The following is a 23199-nucleotide window of genomic DNA, read 5'->3' as shown; positions in this document are numbered from 1 at the left end:
TCGCATCCTGCCCCATTGAACGTGGTACCTCCCAGCCGTCCCCGGGGCTGCCGTTGCAGATGGCGCAGTCGACAGGCAGACCAAAGCCCGGGTGCTGCCTGTTGCAGATGCCCTGCGGAGTCGGGGGCCAGCTGCCATTCCCCACCGCCTGAGCTCGGTGGTCCTTCTCGCCTCGCAGAAAGAGTCTGAAGTGGCGCTGGAACCGAGCCACAAGTTGAGAGCCCAAGAGGCTGCCTATCAGGCCGGACATCCTCCCTCCGAGGGGCAAGCAAAAGCCAGGCGCGGTGGGACGCTCCGCCGACTGAGCCGCCAACCGGCCACCACTCTGCAGAGGAGCCGGAGAGAAGGGCCGGGCTTGGGACAGGTGCAGTCATGGGACACCTCTATGTCAGAGATAGCGCCGGGGCGGCCAAAAGCTGCTTTCAAGAAAGAAAGAAAGTGCCAGCCCACCAGCAGAGGCGGGTAAAAGACCCACTTCTGCTGGCAGGCTTCCCCGACACAGAGAAAGAAAGCTGGCAGGCTGCCCTCCCTGCCTCTCCTACCCACTTCCCTCTGAGTGAAGAAAAGCAAACACACACACACACACACACATTACTTACAAATTACAATTACTTACAAATTACATTAATTTTGAATTATTCCCCCTCCCTCTGACCCACATACCTTTTCCAGCTGTTTCACAGAGGATTTCAACTCTGCTCTTGTCTGCCATGATGAAAATGTAAAAATATAAAAGGAAAAAGGCAAGAGCTGATGAGGTCATGCTGGGTTAGCTGCTGCCAGAGTCTCCAATGGATGATTCTGCTTAACTGTTTAAAAAAGCCTCTAAAAAACACCCTCTACAGGAGGAGGCAAGAGAACCATGTGCCTCATCTACATAAGGAATTTTTCAGCTTTTAACCCTTGGTTAACTCTGCTTGAGTGATCATAAAGTCTGACTAAATGAGGCACGTGGTTCTCCCACCTCCTCCTGTAGAGGCCACTTTTTTAGAGGCTTTTTAAACAGTTAAGCACTAAGCAGAGTCATCCACTGTGACTCTGGCAGCAACTATCTCAGCCTTTTTCCTTTTAATTTTTTTTTCTTTTCATGATGACAGTGGTGAAGCTCTGCCTCCCCTGACTGCACGTCACTGCTGGATATGCAGGTTTCCAGATATGTTTGCAAAGGAAAGTCTAGAATGTAAGAGCAAACTATTAAGTTTTTCTTCTATTTTCAAATATAGTTAGCTCTGAGTTTTCTAAAAACATTTTCCTAAAGGATAATGTGAATAATGGAATCTTAGGTTTTATCTTTTTAAAACAATGTTAAACCACTTTATTATGATATGTGAAGATGTAGCTCTTTGGAGAAGGTTCTAATGCTAGGAGAAGTAAAGAGAAAGGAAAGATGAGGATGGCCAACAGTAAGATGGACAGACATGGTTAAAGTATCTATGAATATACTATTAAAGACATGAAATACTCAAGGAGAAATCATCAAGGAGAAAAATCTACCTATGTAGTCACTAAGATCAACATTGATTTGATAGCACATAATCAGGCAATTAAACCATTTTACCATGAATAATCTAAAAATAAATCAACTTTAAACAAAGGCAATTGGCAGCATTCCCTGAAAATTTATGTTCCTTTAGAATAATGTTTTCCAGAACAGAACTGGGCCATCTAACTTCCTCTTGTTCCCATTTGTACATCTTAGGATCACTGGACAGATACATATATTCAAGACTTAATGGGAATTTTTGAAAATGTTTGTAATAACAACAATACACCTAATAAGAAAAGTACTGTTGGTATATAAACAATTCTTCCACTATGAGATACTGGGATCAAGTACCACGCAGGTCTATATGAAATTCATGTTTTATTAATCTACAAAGTACAGTCCAGCAAAACTCCAAATAATCACGCATAAATAGAAAGGTAATTGGCTGAACATTTACTAACAATATAAATTCTTACTTTTGATTCTTTTAAGCCAAATTGCATTAGCCTTTTGGATATGAGATCAGGTTTTAAATAATATGGAAAACACATAATAACATTTCAAAATATTACAACATAGTTCCAAGTGACTATCATGTTCAATGTTTATACATATATAGGCATTTCACAGAAGAACAGTTGATCTTACCTGAACTATCTTTCTCAGAGTCTTGTGGCAAGATCCAGGAATGGGTGTTACCAAAAAAAACTACCTTAAGGGTTAGAAATTGGAGAACAACTGATCTCAAGGGCTAAAAAGGCTCTCTGGTAAGAGCCTGAAGGTTCACCCACAAATGCGCAAACGACAAAAGCGCGCCTGACTAAACCGCGGTGACAAAAGCGCGCCGACAAAAGTGCACCGACGAATGAGCGCTGAAGCGCGCCGACAACAGCGCGCCGACAGAAGCGCGCTGTAGCCCTAACCCTAACCCTAACCCTAACCCTAAACCTAACCCTAAACCTTACCTTAACTTAAATCGCGCTTCTGTTGGCACGCTTTTGTCGGCGCGCTGTTGTTGGCACGCTTTTGACATCGCGGTTTTAGCACCATGGTTTTGTCGGCACGCTTTTGTCGTTCGCGCATTTGTCAGGTCACGAGCCTGAAGAACTGTGGATAGGTCCCAATTGGGGAACCTATGAACCACCGGGGGTCTAATGTTGGCATCATCTCTCAGGAACCTCTTAATGACTGGATGCTAAGCCAGGGAGTGGGTTCCCTCCCCAGCAATCACAGTGGCCAGGACAGCTACCTGCCTGCGGATGGTGCTGCATGAAAGGGCCTTATCCAAACTGTCCTGAAGGAACTTGAGGACCTGGGGGTGGTAGCTGAAGTAGGGTCCAGATGCGCTGACTGGCACCAGGTTACAAAGGCGGACCATGTGACATTATATATCTGTGTGGTAGACTGCCTCCTAGAGGCCTCAATGATACTGGTCACCCAAGCTGAGAAGTTGGCAGATCTCAAACGATCCCACTCAAGTGCAGGTGGTCAATTGGAGTCACTGAGGCTCCAGATGGACGAGGACCCCCTGGCACAGGGAGATTTCCTTCCGGGGAATCCTCCAATGGGGAGAGATGGATAGGCTTACTGTTGTGGCCCAGCAGGAGCCGTTGGAACTGCAAACAGACTCCGCCAGTGAGGGGCCTTATGAGTTGGCTCTGGAAGAGGTGGAGGACCCTGGACAGGGTTCAGACTCCGAGAAGGATGCTGAGAGGCTGGTTGGCCACCAGGAGGCGCCTGAGGCATGGAACAGTGGTGAGAGCCGAAGGGAATGTGCTCCTCATGTCATGCCTTGGAGTAGTGACGAGGAGACAAAGGAGGTGGTCCTGGATGCCCAGTAACACCGTGCAGATCGACAGAGAAAACAGCTATGCAGTTACAAAAGATAATTGGACTCAGCTGGTTGTAATTAGGTTCCTCTCAAGATCGCTTTTAAGGAGGGACTCAGGGAGGAGTCCTGATTTGCAGGATTCAACTTCATTCATAACATTGGAGAAGCTGTTATCTGTCTATGCCTAAGTCTGAGTTGTTGCCAAGGTTCTTATCTGTTTGTTTATGCTTGGGCTTTCAGCACCAAAGTTTATGTTTCCTGTTAATTAAAGTGCTGTGAAATTCCAGTTAAGCTTGTCTCAGCATTTGTTACTGATGGAGGAGGGGGTTAGAACAGCTTACTAGATCTGCAAACCAAGGCCTTCAAGGTTAGTATATTGCTACCATGATCTCCTCTGCCCTCTCTACAACTATCTTCCCTAAGAAACATGGAATGAGAGGGAGAGGAGAGAAGGCATAGAGGAGACCCTCTGGCCAGTTGCAATGGAGAATGTTGATGCCTTCTGCACCTTGGACTGAAAACCAGGAGATGAACCTAGGTAGTTGCATGTATGTTGGTGTTGCAAACAGGTCTATGGTTGGCAGCCTGAACCTTTGACAAATCAGAGTGAATAGTTCTGGATGCAGCTGCCACTCGCCATGATCTACTGTGGCCCAGCTGAGCCAGTTGGCAGATGATTGTCCATGCCCAATATGTGTTCTGCTCTCAGCAACAAAAGATGTCTTTCCACCCAGGTCCCTAGCCTCAGTGCTTCATGCCACAGAACTTGTGAGTGGGTGGCCCCTTGTTTGTTGATGTGTGCTTTGGTGGCCATGTTGTCTGTCAGTGCGAGTATGTGATGGCCACTGACTTGCGATTTGAAATGATGAAGAGCCAGGTGGACCACCCTGAGCTCCAGCCAATTGATGTTGTGCTGCAAGTCCAACAGGGTCCTCTGACCTTGGGTTAGTTGCATGTCAAGAAGCACTCCCCAGCTGAAGAGCTTGCGTCCATGGTCAAAGTTAGTCGAACCAGTTCCTTGAATACAAAGCCCTTGTGTAAGGCCGGATATGTCCACCAGCATAGGGACAGGAGGACCTGGAACGGCACTTGGATCTTGAAGTCAGCATCACTGGTTCCATTCATTTGGTGAGGCAGCAGCAGCCACTGCAATGATCTGGCATGAAGGCGAGCCCATGGCACTATCATGATGCAGGAAATCATTTTCTCCAGCAGCCTGGATAGAAGTGCTACAGGGACAAAACGTGCCCTATGGATCTGTCTGACCAACTGAACTATACTATCCCTACAATGAGGGGACAGATAGACCTTGCCTTCCTCTATATGAATCATGGCGCCCAGATGCTGAAATCTGGTGGTAGGTTCCAAATGGCTCTTTCAAAATTAACTGAGAACACATGATCCTGAAATGTCCTAACTGTCAGCTGAAGATCCCTCTTGATCTGCTTGGTGTGGCTGCCTGAATGAGAATATCGTCCAGGTAGCACTGTAACCTAACTGGGACAGAGCACAGGTGGGCAGCTATGACCACCAGAACCTTAGTAAATGTCCTAGGCACCGAAGTGAGGCCAATGGTAATGAATTCCTCCATTGGAGAATCTGAGGAATTTCCAATGCCCCTGGCGGTTCATAATGTGGAGGTAAGACTCAGTGAGATCAATTAATGCCAAGTGATTGCCTCCCCTGATTCCTTCTAAATTAGACTTCAAGGAGGACATCTTGAATCTCCTGTATGCTAGATGATAATTTAAATGTTTGAGATTGAGGATAGCCATCCAACCCCCCCCCCCCCCCGAACTCTTCGGAACAACTTCCAGAACAAGCTCAATCCCTTGGATATCCAACAGGTACTGGATAGCCTTTCTCATAAGCTGTTGCTTGATCCTGTTCCAGGATGGAGAGAAAATCCTGAATCGGTTTGGGAGGTGGAAGTGGAACTCCAATTTCAAACCAAATCTTACCGTGTTGTGGACCGATGCATCCGAGGTGATGGATTCTCAGCTATCCACAAATAAGGGAAAGTGGCCTCATAGGGTGATTTGGTCCCAAATCACTTACCCCTGTGGCAGGGATGGCCTCCTCCACCATGAAAGGGCTGCTTACCCTGTATTTGGTACCTGGATCTATCTCTGGGGTACTGCCTATCTGCCTGCCTGTCTAGGTGCAGGGGAAAATACTTGTGCTGCTGGAAATCCTGCTCAGAAGGTCAAAAAGGAGGCTTTTGGAAATAAGGTGCAGGGTGTTGGTCAGAATGTCTGGTCACTGTGGGAAGAACCTTGCGCTTGTTCTCCACTAAAATGGGATCCAGAGATGCTTTGAACAAAGACTCATCTGAGAATAGTGAGAATGCTAGTCTCCACTTGGACTTGGCATCGGCCTGCCAGCCACGAAGCCACAGGAGTCTTCTGGAGGTGACCAAAGAGGAGATCACTCTGGAAGCATACTTAACAGCATTAAGTGTGATATCAGAAGAGAATTGGGTGGCAGCTATCAACTTTTTGACATCCTATTGCACTCTGCCATCAGCTGAGGGAATGTGCTCCTGTATTTGGCATAGCCAGAGGAGGTGGAAGTAGCCAGGGCAGCCACTGGTACATTAAAGCTAGGTATCTGTAATGCCTGTGAAAACCCTGTTTCTAGATTGTAAAATCTGCTGTCATTACCCCTGAGGTTTGGAAACGTCCCAGGATGTGCCCACTGATTCTTGACTACATCCAGAAACAGTTGGGGGGCCAGAATCTCCTCCTTCTCTACCTGTGACTCAGAGAAAAGACCCCCTCCCAACACCCTGGCACCCACTGCAGGAGTAGTGGTACCCCGCAGCGTAGTGGTGACCTTGCAGAGGAGGGACTTAAATAAGGCCAGAGGAAATAGGCCTGTGAAGGCAGGAAGGTCTGGGAGTTTCCTCATCATCCAAAAGGTCAACCACCCTCTGCATCTCTTCCCCTAAGAGGGAACTCTCACTAGCAATTGAAAGAGAAATAGGCCTCTGTCCCTGTGCTGTTGATGGCCCGGGTTGGTCTAGATGATGCCTTGGGGGCCCACAAGCTTCCTGATACCTGATTCCTCTGCTGCAAACCCAAGGCATTACCTTGAGATATGGCTTGTGAAATCAGCTGCCTAAAGCACTCTGGGAGGTCAGGCATAGGTGAGAGTGTGGGAGGATTCAGCTCTGGCCCAGGACAAGCAGCCTGAGGGGCAAGCCTTCTCCTGTGTTGGATTGTCACCAAGCCAGGTACTAAGCAGTCGAATGGATCCCCCTGGTAATCAGCTGGGTCCCCAGAAAACAGAAGGGGGGAGAGGGAGATATTGTCTAGAACAGGAAAGAAGTAGGAAGGTCCAAGAATGGAATACTCAGGTGCCAAGAATAATAGGTCTCTCTTGGGCTGAGACTGAGTTGAAACTGGAGCCAAACAGAGAGACCAGAGAGGCATGGCTTCAATTAAAACTCAGTCTCTGGGCAGATTAGGACATAATGATACCAATTCCTGGACCCTCCCACAAGCTACTCCGGAGAACATGCAAGAACTTTCAAGTACCTAGATTCTGAATTTCAGCATAGAGTTCAAAGTTTCAAAGTTTAATGAATTTATATGCCGCCCAATCCTGAAGGACTCCAGGCAGCTTACATAAAAACAGCTCTAAAAAGAATACTAAGAAAAAAATTAAAATAGAGAGGGAAAGCAAGTTAAAAAGACACATCATGCACTCAATCTTAGTGGGGCTGGACCTCATTCATGAGGTCAACAGCCCCAGGCCTGCCGGAATAGCCATGTCTTAGTAGACTTTCGGAAGGCCGAGAGAGTGGGGAGGGTCTCTGGGGGTAGATCGTTCCATAGGGCCAGGGCAGCTACAAAGAAGGCCCTCCCCCGAGGAGCTGCCAGACGACATTGTCTAGTCGACGGCACCTGGAGAAGGCCCATCCTGTGTGATCTTATCGGACGCTGGGAGGTATGTGGCAGAAGACGGTCTCATACATAGAGAGACCGGATACAAAGAAAAAGGAGGAGGGAATACTAATAACAAGGGATTATAACAATTATATGCACCTGGATTTAATTCTAGGTGAAAGTAAACAGATGAAAACTTGGAACATTTTTCTATCTATGCACAGTGTTCATGCTGCTATAGATAGGACTCCAAAATCGAGACATGCAGATGATAGAAGAACAGAGATAAAGCTCTAATTCTGCTGCTTTTTAGTGAACATTCTGATTTTGCAATCTTAATATGGTAGGTTAAAGCAGAAGAATAAAACTAAAACAAATTGAAATCTGCAAATATTTCCAAAATTATATAATATATAACATTTACAAAGTCTGACATTTATAGCAATTGGGATATCAATTTCATTTTAAATGAAATATTTGTAAAATAAGTTCCAGATTTTATATGGCCTTCCATATATTATATATAATGTATGTAATATGCTAGAGTCCTTATCGAAAGTAATTTAACAATTGCCATCCCAGGAAGTCTATCAGAATATGGCATCACACTGGGATCTTAATAAGGCATTCTTATTTTAAACCTATAAAATGCAATTTATGAACAAGCAAGAGCATGATGCTCTTCACAATGCACAAATGTATGCAAAATGCCCCCAAAGAGAGAAGGAATTTCAAGGCTTTAAAAAATTCCTTGACTAAACTAAAACTAAATTAAACTAAATTAAAATGAATCAAAATTATTAAAAAAAATTGGCATTTATTTATTCTCAATTCTAGAAGAAGCTTTAGAAAAGGATTAATACAACTGATATGGTAAAGAGCATGTTGTCTAATGGATGTAAAAATCTACATTGTAAAGTGAAATTAGGATATGTCCTTCAGTAATGAACTATAGGAACAGCTGGGCACAGAAGGCACCTAGGGCAACCTTGATTTTCTCAACTTGAGATGAAAGCTTCAAACCAGTTCATCAATAGAAAATTTTAGAAATGGAATAAATGTTTGAAAATTAGTTTTCTGTACTAAAGCACAAATGTACAAACTTGCACTAGCAGTAAGTTTCAGCTGTTACAGAAGAAACAGAAAGACTGAAATCTGAATATATCACATATTAAATGCAATTATTTCTTTCAATAGGATTTGCAGAAATGCTTAATACTGCCAATGAAACCAGGTTTTTTTCCTAAGCCTAAGGACAGGAAAGACAAAGTCACTGGAATGAAAACCATCAAGGCATTGTGGGAAATTATAAAGGACAGGCGATCACAGAACCATCAACCACCTCAGAATTACCTAAACAACGAGGGTGAAACACACTAAATCTGGCAAAGCTGCCTTGCACCAACCTGGCCTGCCCATAGAAAAGCAGCCACTTTGAGATCCATAAACCTGGTCTGAACACTTAAAAGCAACATATTGCATCACAAAGAAAGCATTTGCAAAAAGGAATAACATTTCTTGTAGTAAATATATTTTATAAACAATTTAAAAAAAATTCCTCAAAAAACAATTTAAAAAAAGATATTCTATAAATTAAAAAAAATCCTTAAAAACCATTGTTAAGTATTCCACCAGCAATAATTTATAGTATAACTATTTTAAGGTATTGTACCAGCCATAGTATACTGTAACCATTATTCCAATCCACCAGCAATAATTTACACTGTAACCATTTCAAACTATTCCACACACAATAATTTAAAATGAAACCATTAAGAATATTCCATACACAATAAATTACAATAAAACTATTTTTAAAAATTCTATGCACAATACATTTCAAAGTATTGAGTATAAAATTTTTAAAAATGGTTTATTTTAATTTATTTTGGATAGAATCTTTTTTTAAATAGTTTAAGACAATTAAAAAAAAGAATCCACACACAATAAATTGAAGTAAACCATTTAAAAATATTCTACACTCAATACTTTTAAGTAAAACTATTTTAAAAAATTCTATGCACAATAAATAAAATATTATTTTAAAATACATTAAAAAAATAAAATTAAAAAAACCCTGGGTCACTTACCAGCAAGCAGAATCAGCAGCACTCCGATGCAATGGATCCTCGTCATCATGGATGGAAGCAACAGGGAGCAGGCAGGGAGGCAGCAGGAACAGGTAAGACACTAAGCAGGTCGCCTGGCAGGCTTAGCCAGCCAGGCGAGGCTGGAGAGGGGGGGCAGGGGGCTTCCCTTGCGAAAGCTGACAATTAAAATCAAGAAGGCTTTGAATATTTTTTTCAGGTGGGATTTGTTTTATCAATTGCTAACTAACAGAAACAGCAATTAGAAATCTAAAGGTATGAAAGAAAACACCAATTATGTAAGGAAAGGTCACTAAAATGTATAAGGAAATATTATTAGTACTTGATCATTATTAATGTGTAGATAACTGCGGGACATTACACACCGTCCTAGAACCTGCCTGCTAGCAAAGGACCTTCCCGAAGTTGCTTTTCTGAGCAACGGGGAGACAGAAGGGACAAAATACCATCTGGCTGGGATGGGTATACAGGGCCAGGGCCGGGGCCGGGGCAGGCTTACTTCTGGGTCCGGTCATCAACCGGTTTGCAAGAACCAACGGGGACTGGCAGCAACCCACCCCTGATCTTGACAGACTTGAACATTGGACACTATCTAATAAAATGAGATTCAATTGTGAAAAAAGTAAGCTTTCACCTTTAGATTAGAAAAACAAAATTCACAGGTAAAGTATATGTGGTACCTCCCTGAATAGTAGTAACTGTGCAAGGGATCTTGGAGTTTTAGTGCACAATCATTTAAATATGAGACAGCAGTATGCTACAGCTGCTAAAAAAGCCAACATAGTTCTAGGCTGCATAAACAAATGGATAGAATCAAGATCACATGAAATGTTAATACCACTTTATGATGCCTTGGTAAGGCCACACTTGTTCACACTTCATTTAGTTTTTGTCGCCTCTATGTAAAAAAGATGTTGAGACTCTAGAACCACGATGGCAAAACTATGGCACACTTGCCACAGGTGGCACACAGAGCCTTCTCTGTGGGCATACAAGCTGTTGCCCCAGCCCAGTTCCAACACACATGCATGCATGCCTCCTGCCACCCAGCTGGTCTTCGGGTCCCTGCTGCGGATGCGCAGGAGGCAGGACCTTCCCCAATCTCCGCAGGTTCTCCCCCCAGCACACTCTAGCTTTCTCTTGCATTTCTAATGCCCGTGCCTTCCCTGATGTCTGCAGGTTCTCACCCAACATGCCCTAGCTTTCTTCTACATTTTTGCTGCCTGTGCCTTCCCCAATCTCTGCAGGTGCCTCTCCAAGGAGCAGGGTGCATGACCGGGGGTTCTCACATTGCACTTTGGGGATTGGGGCATGAGTGCATGATTCACGCGTGGGCACTCGGCACCAAAAAAGGTTAACCACCACTACTTTAGGCACTTACTTGGTAGACCATCTACAAAATCTCCTATTCAGCTCAGAGAAGAGGTTGCTTGGAAATTTTTCAAGTGATTTCTGGAAACAATTAGAGTTCTAGAGTAACCTCTCTTAATCAGTGTTCCACCCCTGCCAATGTTAATAGTATGGAATTAGCAAGATTAGGTACTGTTCTGACCCTGGCAAAAGCCTGGTGTTAATATGGCATTCAGATCCTAGAGACGAAACTAATAAGGTAAAAGATAAAATTGGCAGCACTTACAATATCTTTCCACAGTTCAGCACTCACTCTTCAGTCAACTACCATCAACACCTCTATGATAATCCAGCCCCCTAGTTATCTCCAATCATTCAAACATTCCTTTCACCTCCCCCATCCACCCCGGTTGTGAATGATTGCTATCTGTATTATTGAGGCAACAGAGGGACTCTACTTGCAAACAACTCCCAGGTTTCAACATATCTACACTTAGAACAGTTCTAATTAATTTATTATTCCAAATATGAGTAATGAAGGAAGATAGTCTATTTTTACTTATATAATTTATATCCTCTTTCCCTCAGTAGAAAACCCCATGTTTATTCTTTGAGCTCACTGATGGCTAACTTTTTGTCATTGTGTGCCCAAAGTGCATGCACATGTGCTCATAATGCAATGCTTGTACGACATCCTCCATGTACCCAACAATTGCGCATGCACAGGTGACCCCCTGCATATGCCACACCTCTGCACATGCGACTCGCCACTTCCTGCACATGTGACCCCCTGCATGTGCCTCTCACCCACATGCATGTGCCTCTCACCCACATACATGAGCAACCCTGCACATATACATGCAACTTCCCTGTGTGCCCCACCCCCATGCATGTGCATGTTTCCCAGGGACGGATTTCAAAAATTTTACTACCAGTTCTGTGGGCATAGTTTGTTGGTCATGTGACTGGGCGGGTGTGGCTTCATGGTCATGTGACTGTTGGTCATGTGACTGGGTGGGTGTGGCCAACTTGACATCATTCATGTCAAGGAGCACCTTGCTTGGCCTCTCCTCGCCTCAAAGGCCTCAACAAGATACAATTTCTCTGTCTATTTATTTACTACTTCTGAACATCCAAAATATACTATTTAATCCTATGTATATATGCCATATGTACATACATATTACATAGTATAGAGGGCGTATAGGCACCACAAAAAGATACATTATCTACTATATATACTGTATGTGTATGTACACACACACACACACACACACACACACTCTTCTAAAACTATTCTACCTCATTTACTGCATTTGGAAAAACACACCTAGAGTCCACTTTCTGCCACACATTTAACTATAATTTCTGTACATTAGAACATTACACGGGGGCGGAGCCTGGATGCCATGATGAGACGATGTGCGATCTCAAAGCTCTGAGATCGCACTCGATACTTTTATTGCTGGGGGGTTCCAATGGACCTAAATCATCCCGAAGAGATGGTGAACAGGAAGATTACATCTTGCTGATCTCGGGGATATCACAAAATTTCCGAGAAAAGCAGGTCTAAAGTCTTCTGCTGGCAGTAAAAATTCCAATCTTTCAAGGCTGACAAAGTCAGGGCAATATGGAGAAGTGTTAAGCTGGTGAGAAACTTTTATTATTTAAAAAAACAGACTGCCTAAAATGTTTTAAAACTAACTTAAATCAAAGAATAGAAGAACTTAGCAGCGATTTTGATCTTTGTAATGGTTCTGGACAGTGGTTATCTTACTTTTTAAATGTTATTTACATGGATTGATTCTAAGTAAACCTTTTCAAATGGACGGACTACTATAACATTTCTACTGACTCTCTGTAAGCTACAAATTGACTGTTTACATCTCGACATTTTTATTGCTTGGCTGTTCTGGCTTAAGATCTGATAAGATTGTACAGCTGTTCCTTTGTAGTTTGCTTTCACTGGTGAGTGTTTCAGTCTTGCTGAGCTTTTAAGAAAAAATACAACTGCGTATAAACATGGTGTCTCTTCAAGCCTCTCTCCAAGCGATACTTTCAGCTTTGAAGAGGGTGTTTGATAGAGAGGAAAGAATTGAAAGAAAATTGGATTATTTGGTGTATTTGGCAACAAATTGCGAGGAAAAAACTGAGGATGTTCATCAAATACAAAAAAAGAAGATGGAAATTCAAAAAATTGAAATGGAAGATGGCTATAAAGAGTTTGAGCTTTCTTAAGTATACAACTATACCATTCTTCTTTTCCATAGCGGAAGCTATAAAATGTTGACCAAGTTTTGAGTTAATCAAATATTTTTGATCAGTTGACTTGATATGAGTTTCTTGCAAACAAATTACATCATTCTTAAACTGTTTGAGATAGTGAAATATTTTCTTTCTCTTCTGTGGAGAATTCAGTCCATTGACATTCCATGTTAAAATCTTAGTTGTCATCTTTGGTTGGCTGAAGCATTTTTAGAGCTTCCTGCATGGCCTGTTTAATCTTAGGCCTAGCTCCTCCCACTGCTTCCAGACTTGTTATTGTAGTTCCTGTTGGTGGCGCAATACTGGAAGAAGGAAGACTTGCCTACAATTCAAGAATGGACATTGAAAGTCACAAACTTAGCCGAGATGGCTAAAATATCGGCATATCTTAAAGATCACTCAAATGAGAGATATAAACGAGACTGGAAAAAATGGATTGACTATATACAAAATAAATACGGGACCAAGAAACTCCAGTTAGCCTATGCTTAAGATCAGAAATGATTTAAATTGTTTAAAGTTAGTTCAGCAAGAAGAAGCTAAGGTCAATGTAGAATGTCATTAATTACTTTATTTCTTTTTTTTCAATAGATTTTAGACTGTTTGTTAAAAATCCATACCGTGTACGGGTTCTGGGAAGTTGGGCGGGGGGGGAGGAGGAGGGGGTAGGGGGTGGAGGAAGGGAGGGGCATACAAAAAAATATTGTACTTCAATGTTTTAATGATTGACGAATGATGAAATATTTGTGTTTTAAAAGAAATAAAACCTTTGAGATTCAAAAAAAAAGAGTTTGAGCTTGTTGATATTCGTGCCAATTGGTTTATTTCTGAGGGAGGAAAGAATGGAATATTTGAAGAGGAATTAAATGGAGAGAAAATTTATTTCAAAGGACAGGACATAGAAGGAGAAGAAAGCATTAAAGAACTTATGGACTATGAAACACTATTTACAAAATATTTGATAACACTGCTGAGAATTAAAGACAAGCTGAAAAAGAAAACAAAAGGAGGGCGTCAACATTATATGAGATACTACAAACAAGAAGGTGCAAAGATCATTTCGTACAAACTTGTTTTAAAAGATGTTTGGAGAATTGGATCCACAAATGGCAGTAGATATAAGATTGTTTTGTTATTGGAGAGATACAGGTTGATAGATAGAAGAGTATAATTCAAAATTAGCTAAACTTAGTTAAATCCAGTGGTAATAGGTATAGTTAAATAAAAATTGATAATGATAGTAATATATACAATGTTGAGCTGTTATGATAAGTAATAATTGGATATGAGAAGGGAAGGTTAGAAATATTTTTGGAGTATATATAAAGATTATTAACAACAATAATAATTATAATAAAAAACAAAACTAGATACAGTTAAGTTTTAATTAATAGGGGGAAAATGTTATGACATAGGATATAGTTAAATAAAGAAAGGATAATGATAATGAATTATATACATGGAGGATTAGAAAATTTTGATATTAAATATTATGGATGTTTAGCTAAAACAGGATATGAGGATTTAATGTTAATGGAGGATTTCACAAATAAGTAAATGAAATGCCAGCATATGGTTATGTATTGAATCTTGGTATATTTAAGGATGAAGGATGTTTAAATAACTATAGTCAAATAAAAGTGGAGGTATGATGATGTTAATATAGTAAATATTTGAGTTAAGATATTTGAATTAATATGAATTATATTTGATGATGGTAGAAGAGATGCACAAAAGCCTTTTGTAACCAGCTGATACACTTTCTACAATATGTAAAGAAGGAGGAGTTGTATGTTTGTTTTGAAAATAAATTTAAAAAAAATTAAAAAAAGAACATTACACATACCTACAGATGTTCTTTCCTAGCCTGCACATGACTGTTAGAGCCAGGAGATGTCAAGGATTGAGTAAAATGTGGTGAAACTTACTTAACAATGCTCTTGCTTAGCAACCAAAATGTTGGGCTCAATTGTGGTCATACATCAAGGACTACCTGTGCCTTCCTCTGCATGGCAGCCTTGTCCTAGTAAACTCCTCCTTTCTGGCAATTTTCCTCTGTTAGAGGCACCAAAATAATCCAGACAATATAAGGTTTCCTGTTGGAGCAGGGGATTAGGCTAGATGGTCTCCAAAGTCTCTTCTAACCCTGCTATTCTATGATTCTGTAAGGATCTTCTGCTGGAGCAGGGGGTTGGACTAGATGACCTCCGAGATCTCTTCCAGCCCTGAAACAGTTATGCTGCTTCAAAGCATCTTCTGAAGCCACTTCTAGTACCAGGAGATTGTGGTCCTTCCTTCCTCTCCTTTTCTCTCTCTCTCTCTCTCTTTCTTCCTCTCTCCCATCATGTATCTATCCATCCATCCATCCATCCATTCATGCAATTATATGTCATTCACTTTTCCCTCCCTTCTTCCCTCTGTCTCCTTCCTTCCTTCCTTTTTTCTTTATTCCATACAGCTCTGAACCCTTAAGGCAAGCCAAATATAAGTGATCCTCACTTAATGGCCAGTTGCTTAGCAAATTTACGACTGACCTCCCCAGACCTACTTGACCTGTTTTGGAGTTTTGACAGTCATGCACACACACGCACGCACGTGCACACACTCATTTAGGACCAGTTACAACATCCCACACAGTCATGTGACTGAGGCTTTCTATGGTTTTTTGCCAGCTTGCAACAATTCCTTCTGGTTTCTGGTTAAAAATGTCCATTGGGGAAAATGGTCTTGTTTAACAACTACAGTGTTTGCTTAATGACCACAGGTCCCCTTCTCTATTTCTTTATTTCTCCCTCTATCTCTTTTTTTGTCCCTCTCTTTTTTCACCTCTCTCTCTCATCTCTTTCTCCCTCCCTTTCTCTGCCTCTCATCTCCCTCTTTCTTTCTCCCTCTTTCTTTTTCTCATCTCTATTTCTCCCCCCTTTCTCCCTTTCATCTCTTTCTCCCTCTCTTTCTATGGACCATCTCTCTTCCTCTATTTCTCTGTCTCTCATCTCTCTCTTCCATTTTCTCTTCCTGTTTCTCATCCCTCTTTCTCCCCTTTCTCTCTCATCTTTCTTCCTTTCTCTCTTTCTCTCCCCCTTTTGTGTGTGTGTGTGTGGGCCCGTGCAAGCCTGATAGAGGACAGAGCCAACATCACAACTGCCCCTTCCTCTTTTCCATCCCTCTTGTTGTGATCACACTCTCTTCTTTCCCCCTCCCTCACAAGCTTGCCATTCCCCTTGAGACTTTCCCCTCTTTTCTTTCCCGGCACTGGCTTTAATGGAGGGGAAGCATAAGTGACTAAATGGTGCACGTCTTCCCAGAACAGCAGCTGCTTGGCTTGTCCTGATAGATCACCTTTTTTTCTCCCCTTAACTTTAGAGGCAACATATACAGGCAAAGCCCGAGAGGCACACGTGCCTGGGTTGCCCTGCCCCCTCCCCCCTGCTTTGTTTTTTGCCCTCCTTTTCACTCAATGGCCTTTGAACACATGCTGAGGAGGAGCAGGGAGAAACAACCGCTGCTGTCACCCTCCCCTCAACCTGCTGCCTCCCTCCCCTCAACCTCCCTACCGCCTTCACCCAAAGCCTTGCGCTGCAACAGGAGGCTGAAAGTGAAATTTCTTTCCCTCCCTGTTGTGTACCTTGGCAACAGGACTGTTTCTCTCTGCCCCCTTTTCCAGCCAAAAAACATGCCGGCAACAGCAGTGGCAACTGAGGGAACCAGTTTGGGGCGTGGCCAGCCTGGGTCACTGATGGTTCTGTGACCTAGGCCAGCATGCCACTATCGGTTTAGCCGAACCAGTTCAAACCAGTAGGAACCCACCTCTGATGTTTCCCCATGTGCACCCAAAGCATGCGCACATGACCCCCTTCTTCCCCCATCACCTGTGCATGCACGTGTAACAATCTGCATGTGCCTTGCCTCCTGCATGAGCAACCCCCCCATGTGCCCCAGCCCCTGTGCATGCAGCCATGTACACCTCACTCCCAGGCTTGCACATGTATCTCTCCACCCCCCACATGTGCGACAGAGACCCGAAAGCTGGAATTTCTAGCATGTATACACTATTGAAACAGTGACATCTATGTTGGCTTGGACATGTTGAGAGAATGGCTGATGGTCATATCCCGAAAGATCTCCTGTATGGAGAATTAGTGCAGGGAAAGTGCCCCAGAGGGAGACCACAGCTGCGATACAAGGATATCTGCAAGAGGGATTTAAAGGCCTTGGGAATGGACATTAACAACTGGGAAACCTTGGCCTCTGATCGTTTGGCTTGGAGGCTAAAGATGCAGCATGGCCTTCTCCAATTCGAAGAAACACTTGTTCAGCAAGCTGAGGCAAAGAGGCAGTCCTGGAACCAGTGAAATCTGGGGGCTGGGCAGGGGACAGAATGTATCTGCCTTCAGTGTGGAAGGGATTGCCACTCTCGAAGTGGCCTTTTTAGTCATACCAGATGCTGTTTTAGGAACTCTTTCAAGAGCACAATACCATAGTCTTCAGAGACTGAAGGATGCCAGTGAACAGGTTTTAAATTTTGATTTTAGTTGTTCAGCATCTTTGGAATAGAATGGAATATGAAGAATATAAATACAAAAACAAATGAACTCACTTCTAAGATAGATCAGCAACAGTATGGCAGTGATCATTGGATATGAGATGGACAGCAAATGAATTCCCTACATAAACAAATAAATGGTTTGTTTTGCTTCTATGAAAATTCACAAAGCTATGTATGTGTCCTGCAAAATGCAGTTTTTGCTAACATGTTAAATGATGTTGCAAAACAGAATTGCAGCAAAAGCTTCAGCTCCAAAAGCACAAATTGCTCAATTCAGAGATACTTCTCATTATTCCATCATACTTGGAATTTGTAATATTTTTTTAAAAAAAACTGTAATATGGTACACTAAAGGAAGTTCAATCTCCGCACTACTGATATGTGAATAAAAACTATGCCAATTACATGTTACAGCGCAAGTATAACCACAGCAAGTATACTTTATGTATAATAATACCAAAACTATTGTCCATTAAAGAATACTGCTACTTATATATTCCATAAAACTCTTTATACATATTTTTTCAGATAAAAACTGGAACAATAAACTACAATAAGCTTGGATTTTTGTAGCATTGAATCTGAAAAATATTTTTAAGGACTAAGACAAATTATTTTAGCATTGTTAATAATCATACCAATGCCTGTCAGACCTGTTTCCCTTCCTGAGCATATTATTTTATTTAGCAATATTGATCATTCCAAACTCTGTATGTGACCTAGAATGTGGCTAAGTGGATTTAAATTATATTTGTGTAGATACATCCTTAAAATTGACTTAAGCATGAATATGTGTGCAGAAGATCCTCATCTATGGTATAGACACTGAATTATGCTGGCATTACAAGCAAGTGTAGTTGTGTGTGTAGTTTTTATAACAGCAAAGTCACCTGATTATGTAGTACTAATATGCAAAAAAATGCTATTGCCTAATGTTTTTTTTAATCTATATTCAGGGATCATAAATACTTAAACGAATGAATTCTTTACAGAGGCTTTTCATGGTGATTATCATATTAAGTTCATCCTTAAATGTATCAAGATGAAGAAGCCTATACACTTTGCACTCCACAATACATCTGTTATGTCATAATCTCTAATAACTCATATTCAAGCTGACTTCAGAACAGTGTGCTCCAGTAACATTAAAAGCCATTAAGGGCTAAGGTGAGGTAGAATTTCAACCTCCTCACATCTCCTCAAATGCTATTGATCCAACTATGACTCCTTGCAATAATAAAAATAATAATAATACAGGAAACTTAAACTTCCAGGGACACTATAGTATCCTTTAAACTGGCATTACCATATTTAGTTATTGCATGCTACTAGGACAAAGTCATGCTGAGTCAACTTGGTTAATATCAAAAAATTAAACTGAGTCAGATTTGGCAAATAGTTAATGGAAGCTATCAGGAAATACCAGACATGTAAATAGATTGCTATAGAAAGGAAGGAAAAAAGGAAGGAAGAACCCCACTTGCATATTGTTGCAAGAACTGCATTAACATATCTATAAAGCTGTCAGAATATGAGAGTTTTTGATTACCAATTAAACTCAATATACATACATACATACATACATACATACATACATACATACATACATATACAGCTTTAATTTTGTGGTGCTCTGTTTCAAACTGCAATCTACAGATCAAAAATAAATAAAAGGTAAAACATCAAGAAAAATAATCTAGAAAAGAGCCATTAAAATACAAAGTAAACGCAGGAAAATATGAAATACAATCTACAATTACTCTGCAATTTATGCCAGGAACAATTAAAACTGTCATAAAAAGAACCTCCTATAAAATGCACCAAAAATAGTCCTCTTTATCTACATACAGCATTGCATAAGTGAGATATAGGTCCATTAAGCAATTCACTGAATAGAATCTTGCATATTTCCACAATGTTTACATTATACCAACAGGCTGAAAGCCTTGGCTGCATTATACGTTGACAGAGTTAATGTCTGGCTTTACGCAGTAAGCTAAAACAAACATATTTTCTGTTTAGAAAAAAATATTAATGTAGACAAAATGTCATAAAGCAATTGTTCAGCAATGTTGTACATGACATAGTGGCTCTTTTAAACTTGAAACATTTATATGTGGTTTACAGATTAAAAGGGATTACATTCATCGCCTCAGTTTAATCCAAGAGTAGGCCATCTGAATGTGTGCCCTGAAGTGCAGAGCCATGTTGGATCACAGTTGTTGAAAACTGATAGTATGATTTCCTGTCATTTTGAAACCAAAATAATAAAACTGTAATACCAGGCTAAAAACATCACCCTAAAAAATATAATGACTTGGTAAATTCATAAGTAAGCCATGAATTATCACACTGATTATTATTATTATTATTATTATTATTATTATTATTATTATTATTGCTATTCAATCATGTCTGATTCATCAAGTATACCTTTCAGGTCTCTGAAATTTCTTAGCAAAGTTTTTCAGAAGTGGTTTGCTATTGTCTCCTTTCTATAGTTGTGAGAAAGTTACTGGCCCAAGATTATTCAGTTTGCTTTGTGCCTAAAAAGAGAGTAGAAAAAGAGAGTAGAGGTCTCCCAATTTCTAACTTGATGCCAAACTGACTCTCAAGCCCGATGAATAATTATATATCAATACCAATAAAATGTTGGGCACTGTTTTACTATTAGGATGGACATGCAGGATATAAGGAAGCAACAGAAGAGAAACAAACAAAAATAAATATTCCTCAATCTTCTGCCATACCTGTTCTCCAACAAAGTCATGCATACAACCTCTCGCACACCAGGATTGTTGGCTTTTTCAGCAGAGCAGCTTTGCAGATTCCAAGTGGCCACTCTCAGCACAGGTCGCCCATCTCGCACCCCACCAAAAATTTCCACTGTGGGCCGTGTGGAGATTATCTGTGTTGGCCCTCCAGGAGGAAAATCCAAATCCTCACTCTGGAGACTCAGGGATGTGGGGCTTGGGTGAGGCTTGACAGTGAAATTAAGGCCACTATTAGTATTTGTGGAAGGGGGTCTTGATCGTTCTGCAAAGATCTGATGTCCGATTTTGTCAAAGAATGAAGAGTTGATACAGTTCATCTTAAGCAAGTCCTCAATACTTTTGAAGGGCCCATGCTCTCTGCGGTATTCTACAATGCTGTTGACAATCTTTTCTGTGATACCACGGATGCTCATGAGCTGAGCAGGTGTAGCTGTGTTAATGTTGATTTTAATAGCTGAAAGGTGATCCAGATTCTGGTCTTTCCTTAAAGAGTTGGGTGAATGTTGTGCAGAATTTCCTTTGCTGCTCACACAGATCTCAAATTTCACCTGCTCCAGCTTGGCAGCTCCAATTCCACTCACCAAGGCCAAGTCTTCAACTTTCTTGAAGCCACCAATATACTCACGATATTCTACAATGTTTTGGGCTACCAACCTGGTGACCCCAGGAAGAGTCATGAGCTCCTCTTCTGTGGCTGTGTTAATATTTAGCCTCTCCTGGTTCACAAGGATATTGCTGAAATTGCATGCAGCGCTGAATTTACGGCTATGGCAAAGATCCGAAGGGTCTCTAGGTATGGAGCGGTGGCAGCCAAGGTTACCACCCATCTTTTCTTCTTTTATCTTGCAATAATCAAAGTGGATTGTTTTCAAGCTCAAACAGGACAAGCGACTTTCAAGCAGAGCTGCTTGGCCCTCAGGTTGAGAGAAGTCTGCAGAGAAGTTCTGAAGAAAGAGGACAAATGGCAAAGCGCCTTTCAGAAAACCCTGGCAACATCACGGGAGGGTGAACAGTAAACACTGTTTAAAATCAGAGTTGCAATGCTGGAGTAACTCTGGCTTCCGAAGGTACTTCAGCAGCCAAGGGGTGGGGAAAGTTGAAAATATGCTACACAGACACGCAGCCACGCTCGCACGATGAAAGGCCAGTAACAAAAGCCGTGCTCCCCACCCCCCTTTACACGGAAGAGAGCCTTTCTCGTCCTTGTTTCGGTCAGGCTGGTGAAGCTTCCAGTCGCCCAAGTCTCTCCAGAACCTCTGCAGCGCTGCGGTCCCAAGCAAAAAGCTCTTCCTACAGTAGCATCTTGCCGGGGAGCATCCTAGTTCCGGGAGGCAACGCAGTTCCTTTTCTAGTAGGTCGTCGCCCACCTCCCACGTGGGGCTTTTCCTTTCCGACCTCCGCCAGTGGATTTCTCAACCTCGCCGCCTTTTGCAAAGTCAAGGAGGAGGGAAGAAGAGGAAGAGACCCAACACCTCGGCCACCTTGGGTTTTCGCAGTGCTCTTCTCCCGCAAGGTCGGCGAGTGTTTCTGCTTTCCTTCACTCTCGCTCCGGCAATGGCCTTCTTCGCGATTGCCCTTGGAAGGCTCCAAGACATCCCCCGCTTGCGGACAAGGACAGTGCCCCAGACAACCAGCCTTCAGGGCCAGCAGCTACGACATAGCTCAACTTGTTACACTCGCGAGCTGCTGAGCTTAGGGGCGGCGTGGGAGCAATAGCCGGGACCGCCTCAAAGCACAGGGGAGGCGGGGCCTGTGCTCTCGTGCTGAGGTTGTCCGGGCTGTTGCCGCTGGGCTAACTGGTTGCCTGTCAACCAAAGCCGGCTGCCAAAGCTAAAAGTAACTTTTAGCCCGAACTTTGGAGACTCAGTTGCCCCCTTCCCGTTTTCGAATACATACGCTAACCTTTGGCCTTGTGAGTCCAGGCTGCATCTGACTGACTGTCCCCCAAGAGTACTTCATCCTTCTGGCCTCTGCACACGGCGTGACTTGCACATTAAGTGGCTCTGTATACTAGGTATTTGAGCGCTTCCGTACGTTCGTGGGTGGAGGAGGATATGCCTGGCGGAGCCTTGATTTGCAGGGATGACGGGAGAGAAGGGACTTCGACAGGTCAGACATAGATAGAAACAGGAGGTTATCACGTGCTTTTTCAGCAGCTGTGTCCAAGAGCTTTTGGCATTTGGCAGGTTACTGAAGCTTCTTGGACTTGAAGAGTTCCCCGATGGTTAATCAGCTAATGCTGGTAATTCCGAAAAGTGCAAAAAAGTCTAAAATATATCTCCTGGGCTGAACAAATGGCTTGACACTGCTCAGTAATAGGCTGCCGATACTGCAGAAAGTTCCTGGGTTCTTCCGGAGGAGGTTTTACGAGGAGATTAGTCAAAGAAATGTGTCTGTGTGTATGGAGGGGAAACGTTCAGATGTTTTCACCTTTCGGTTGTGAAGCCTTGGGGAAAATTGGGGGAGGGGGGACTTCTTGTTGCAGAAAATGACAGGCTTTAGACATCTCAGGATACAGGAAAAGTTTATTTGGCTGCGAGGTTCAGAAAGCTAGCACATGCTAACATTGCAAATTCTGAACAACCTTCATTGTGGAAGCATGCGTTCTTATGCATTCTCAAAAGCAGCGCAATATGGAAATACTTAACTCATTTCTTATTTATTATTTTGAGGGAAAAGCTTTAAAAGTAGATGGGGATCTTACTTCTCCTTTTGTTACAGGTATGGACTACATGTCATTAACGAACTTCATTTGAACCTTGTGGTTTGGACTTTTGACATAGGAAAGTTGGCCAGAACATCTTGTGGTTAGAGACTGATGACATTACCCTGTTCCCTTAAGCAAGTTTCTAACTGTCCCTTTTATGCCACGTCTTCATTCTTATATTTTAATTCATATTTTATTCTTCTTTATCCCCCCCTTCTAGACTCTATTAATACCTCCAATTG

At 42.1% G+C, this 23199-nt stretch overlaps 1 protein-coding gene across 2 annotated transcripts in view; it reads right to left on the bottom strand.

Moving 5' to 3' along the window:
- Window positions 1-22718, bottom strand: part of EEPD1 (endonuclease/exonuclease/phosphatase family domain containing 1) — a 193919-nt gene extending 171201 nt beyond the window's left edge. The window contains exon 1 of one of the 2 annotated variants that reach the window (XM_032236662.1): window positions 20227-22718. In XM_032236662.1, the coding sequence (XP_032092553.1) occupies window positions 20227-21077 (851 nt within the window). In that variant the 5' untranslated portion in view covers window positions 21078-22718. The remainder of the gene's footprint in view (window positions 1-20226) is intronic. The other variant, XM_032236663.1, reaches the window with a different exon arrangement.
- Between the last annotated feature and the right edge of the window lie 481 nt (window positions 22719-23199).

This window comes from Thamnophis elegans, chromosome Z (genome assembly GCF_009769535.1).
Source record: "Thamnophis elegans isolate rThaEle1 chromosome Z, rThaEle1.pri, whole genome shotgun sequence".
Taxonomy (NCBI): Eukaryota; Metazoa; Chordata; class Lepidosauria; order Squamata; family Colubridae; genus Thamnophis; species Thamnophis elegans.
This window is presented reverse-complemented; position numbering and strand designations above follow the sequence as displayed.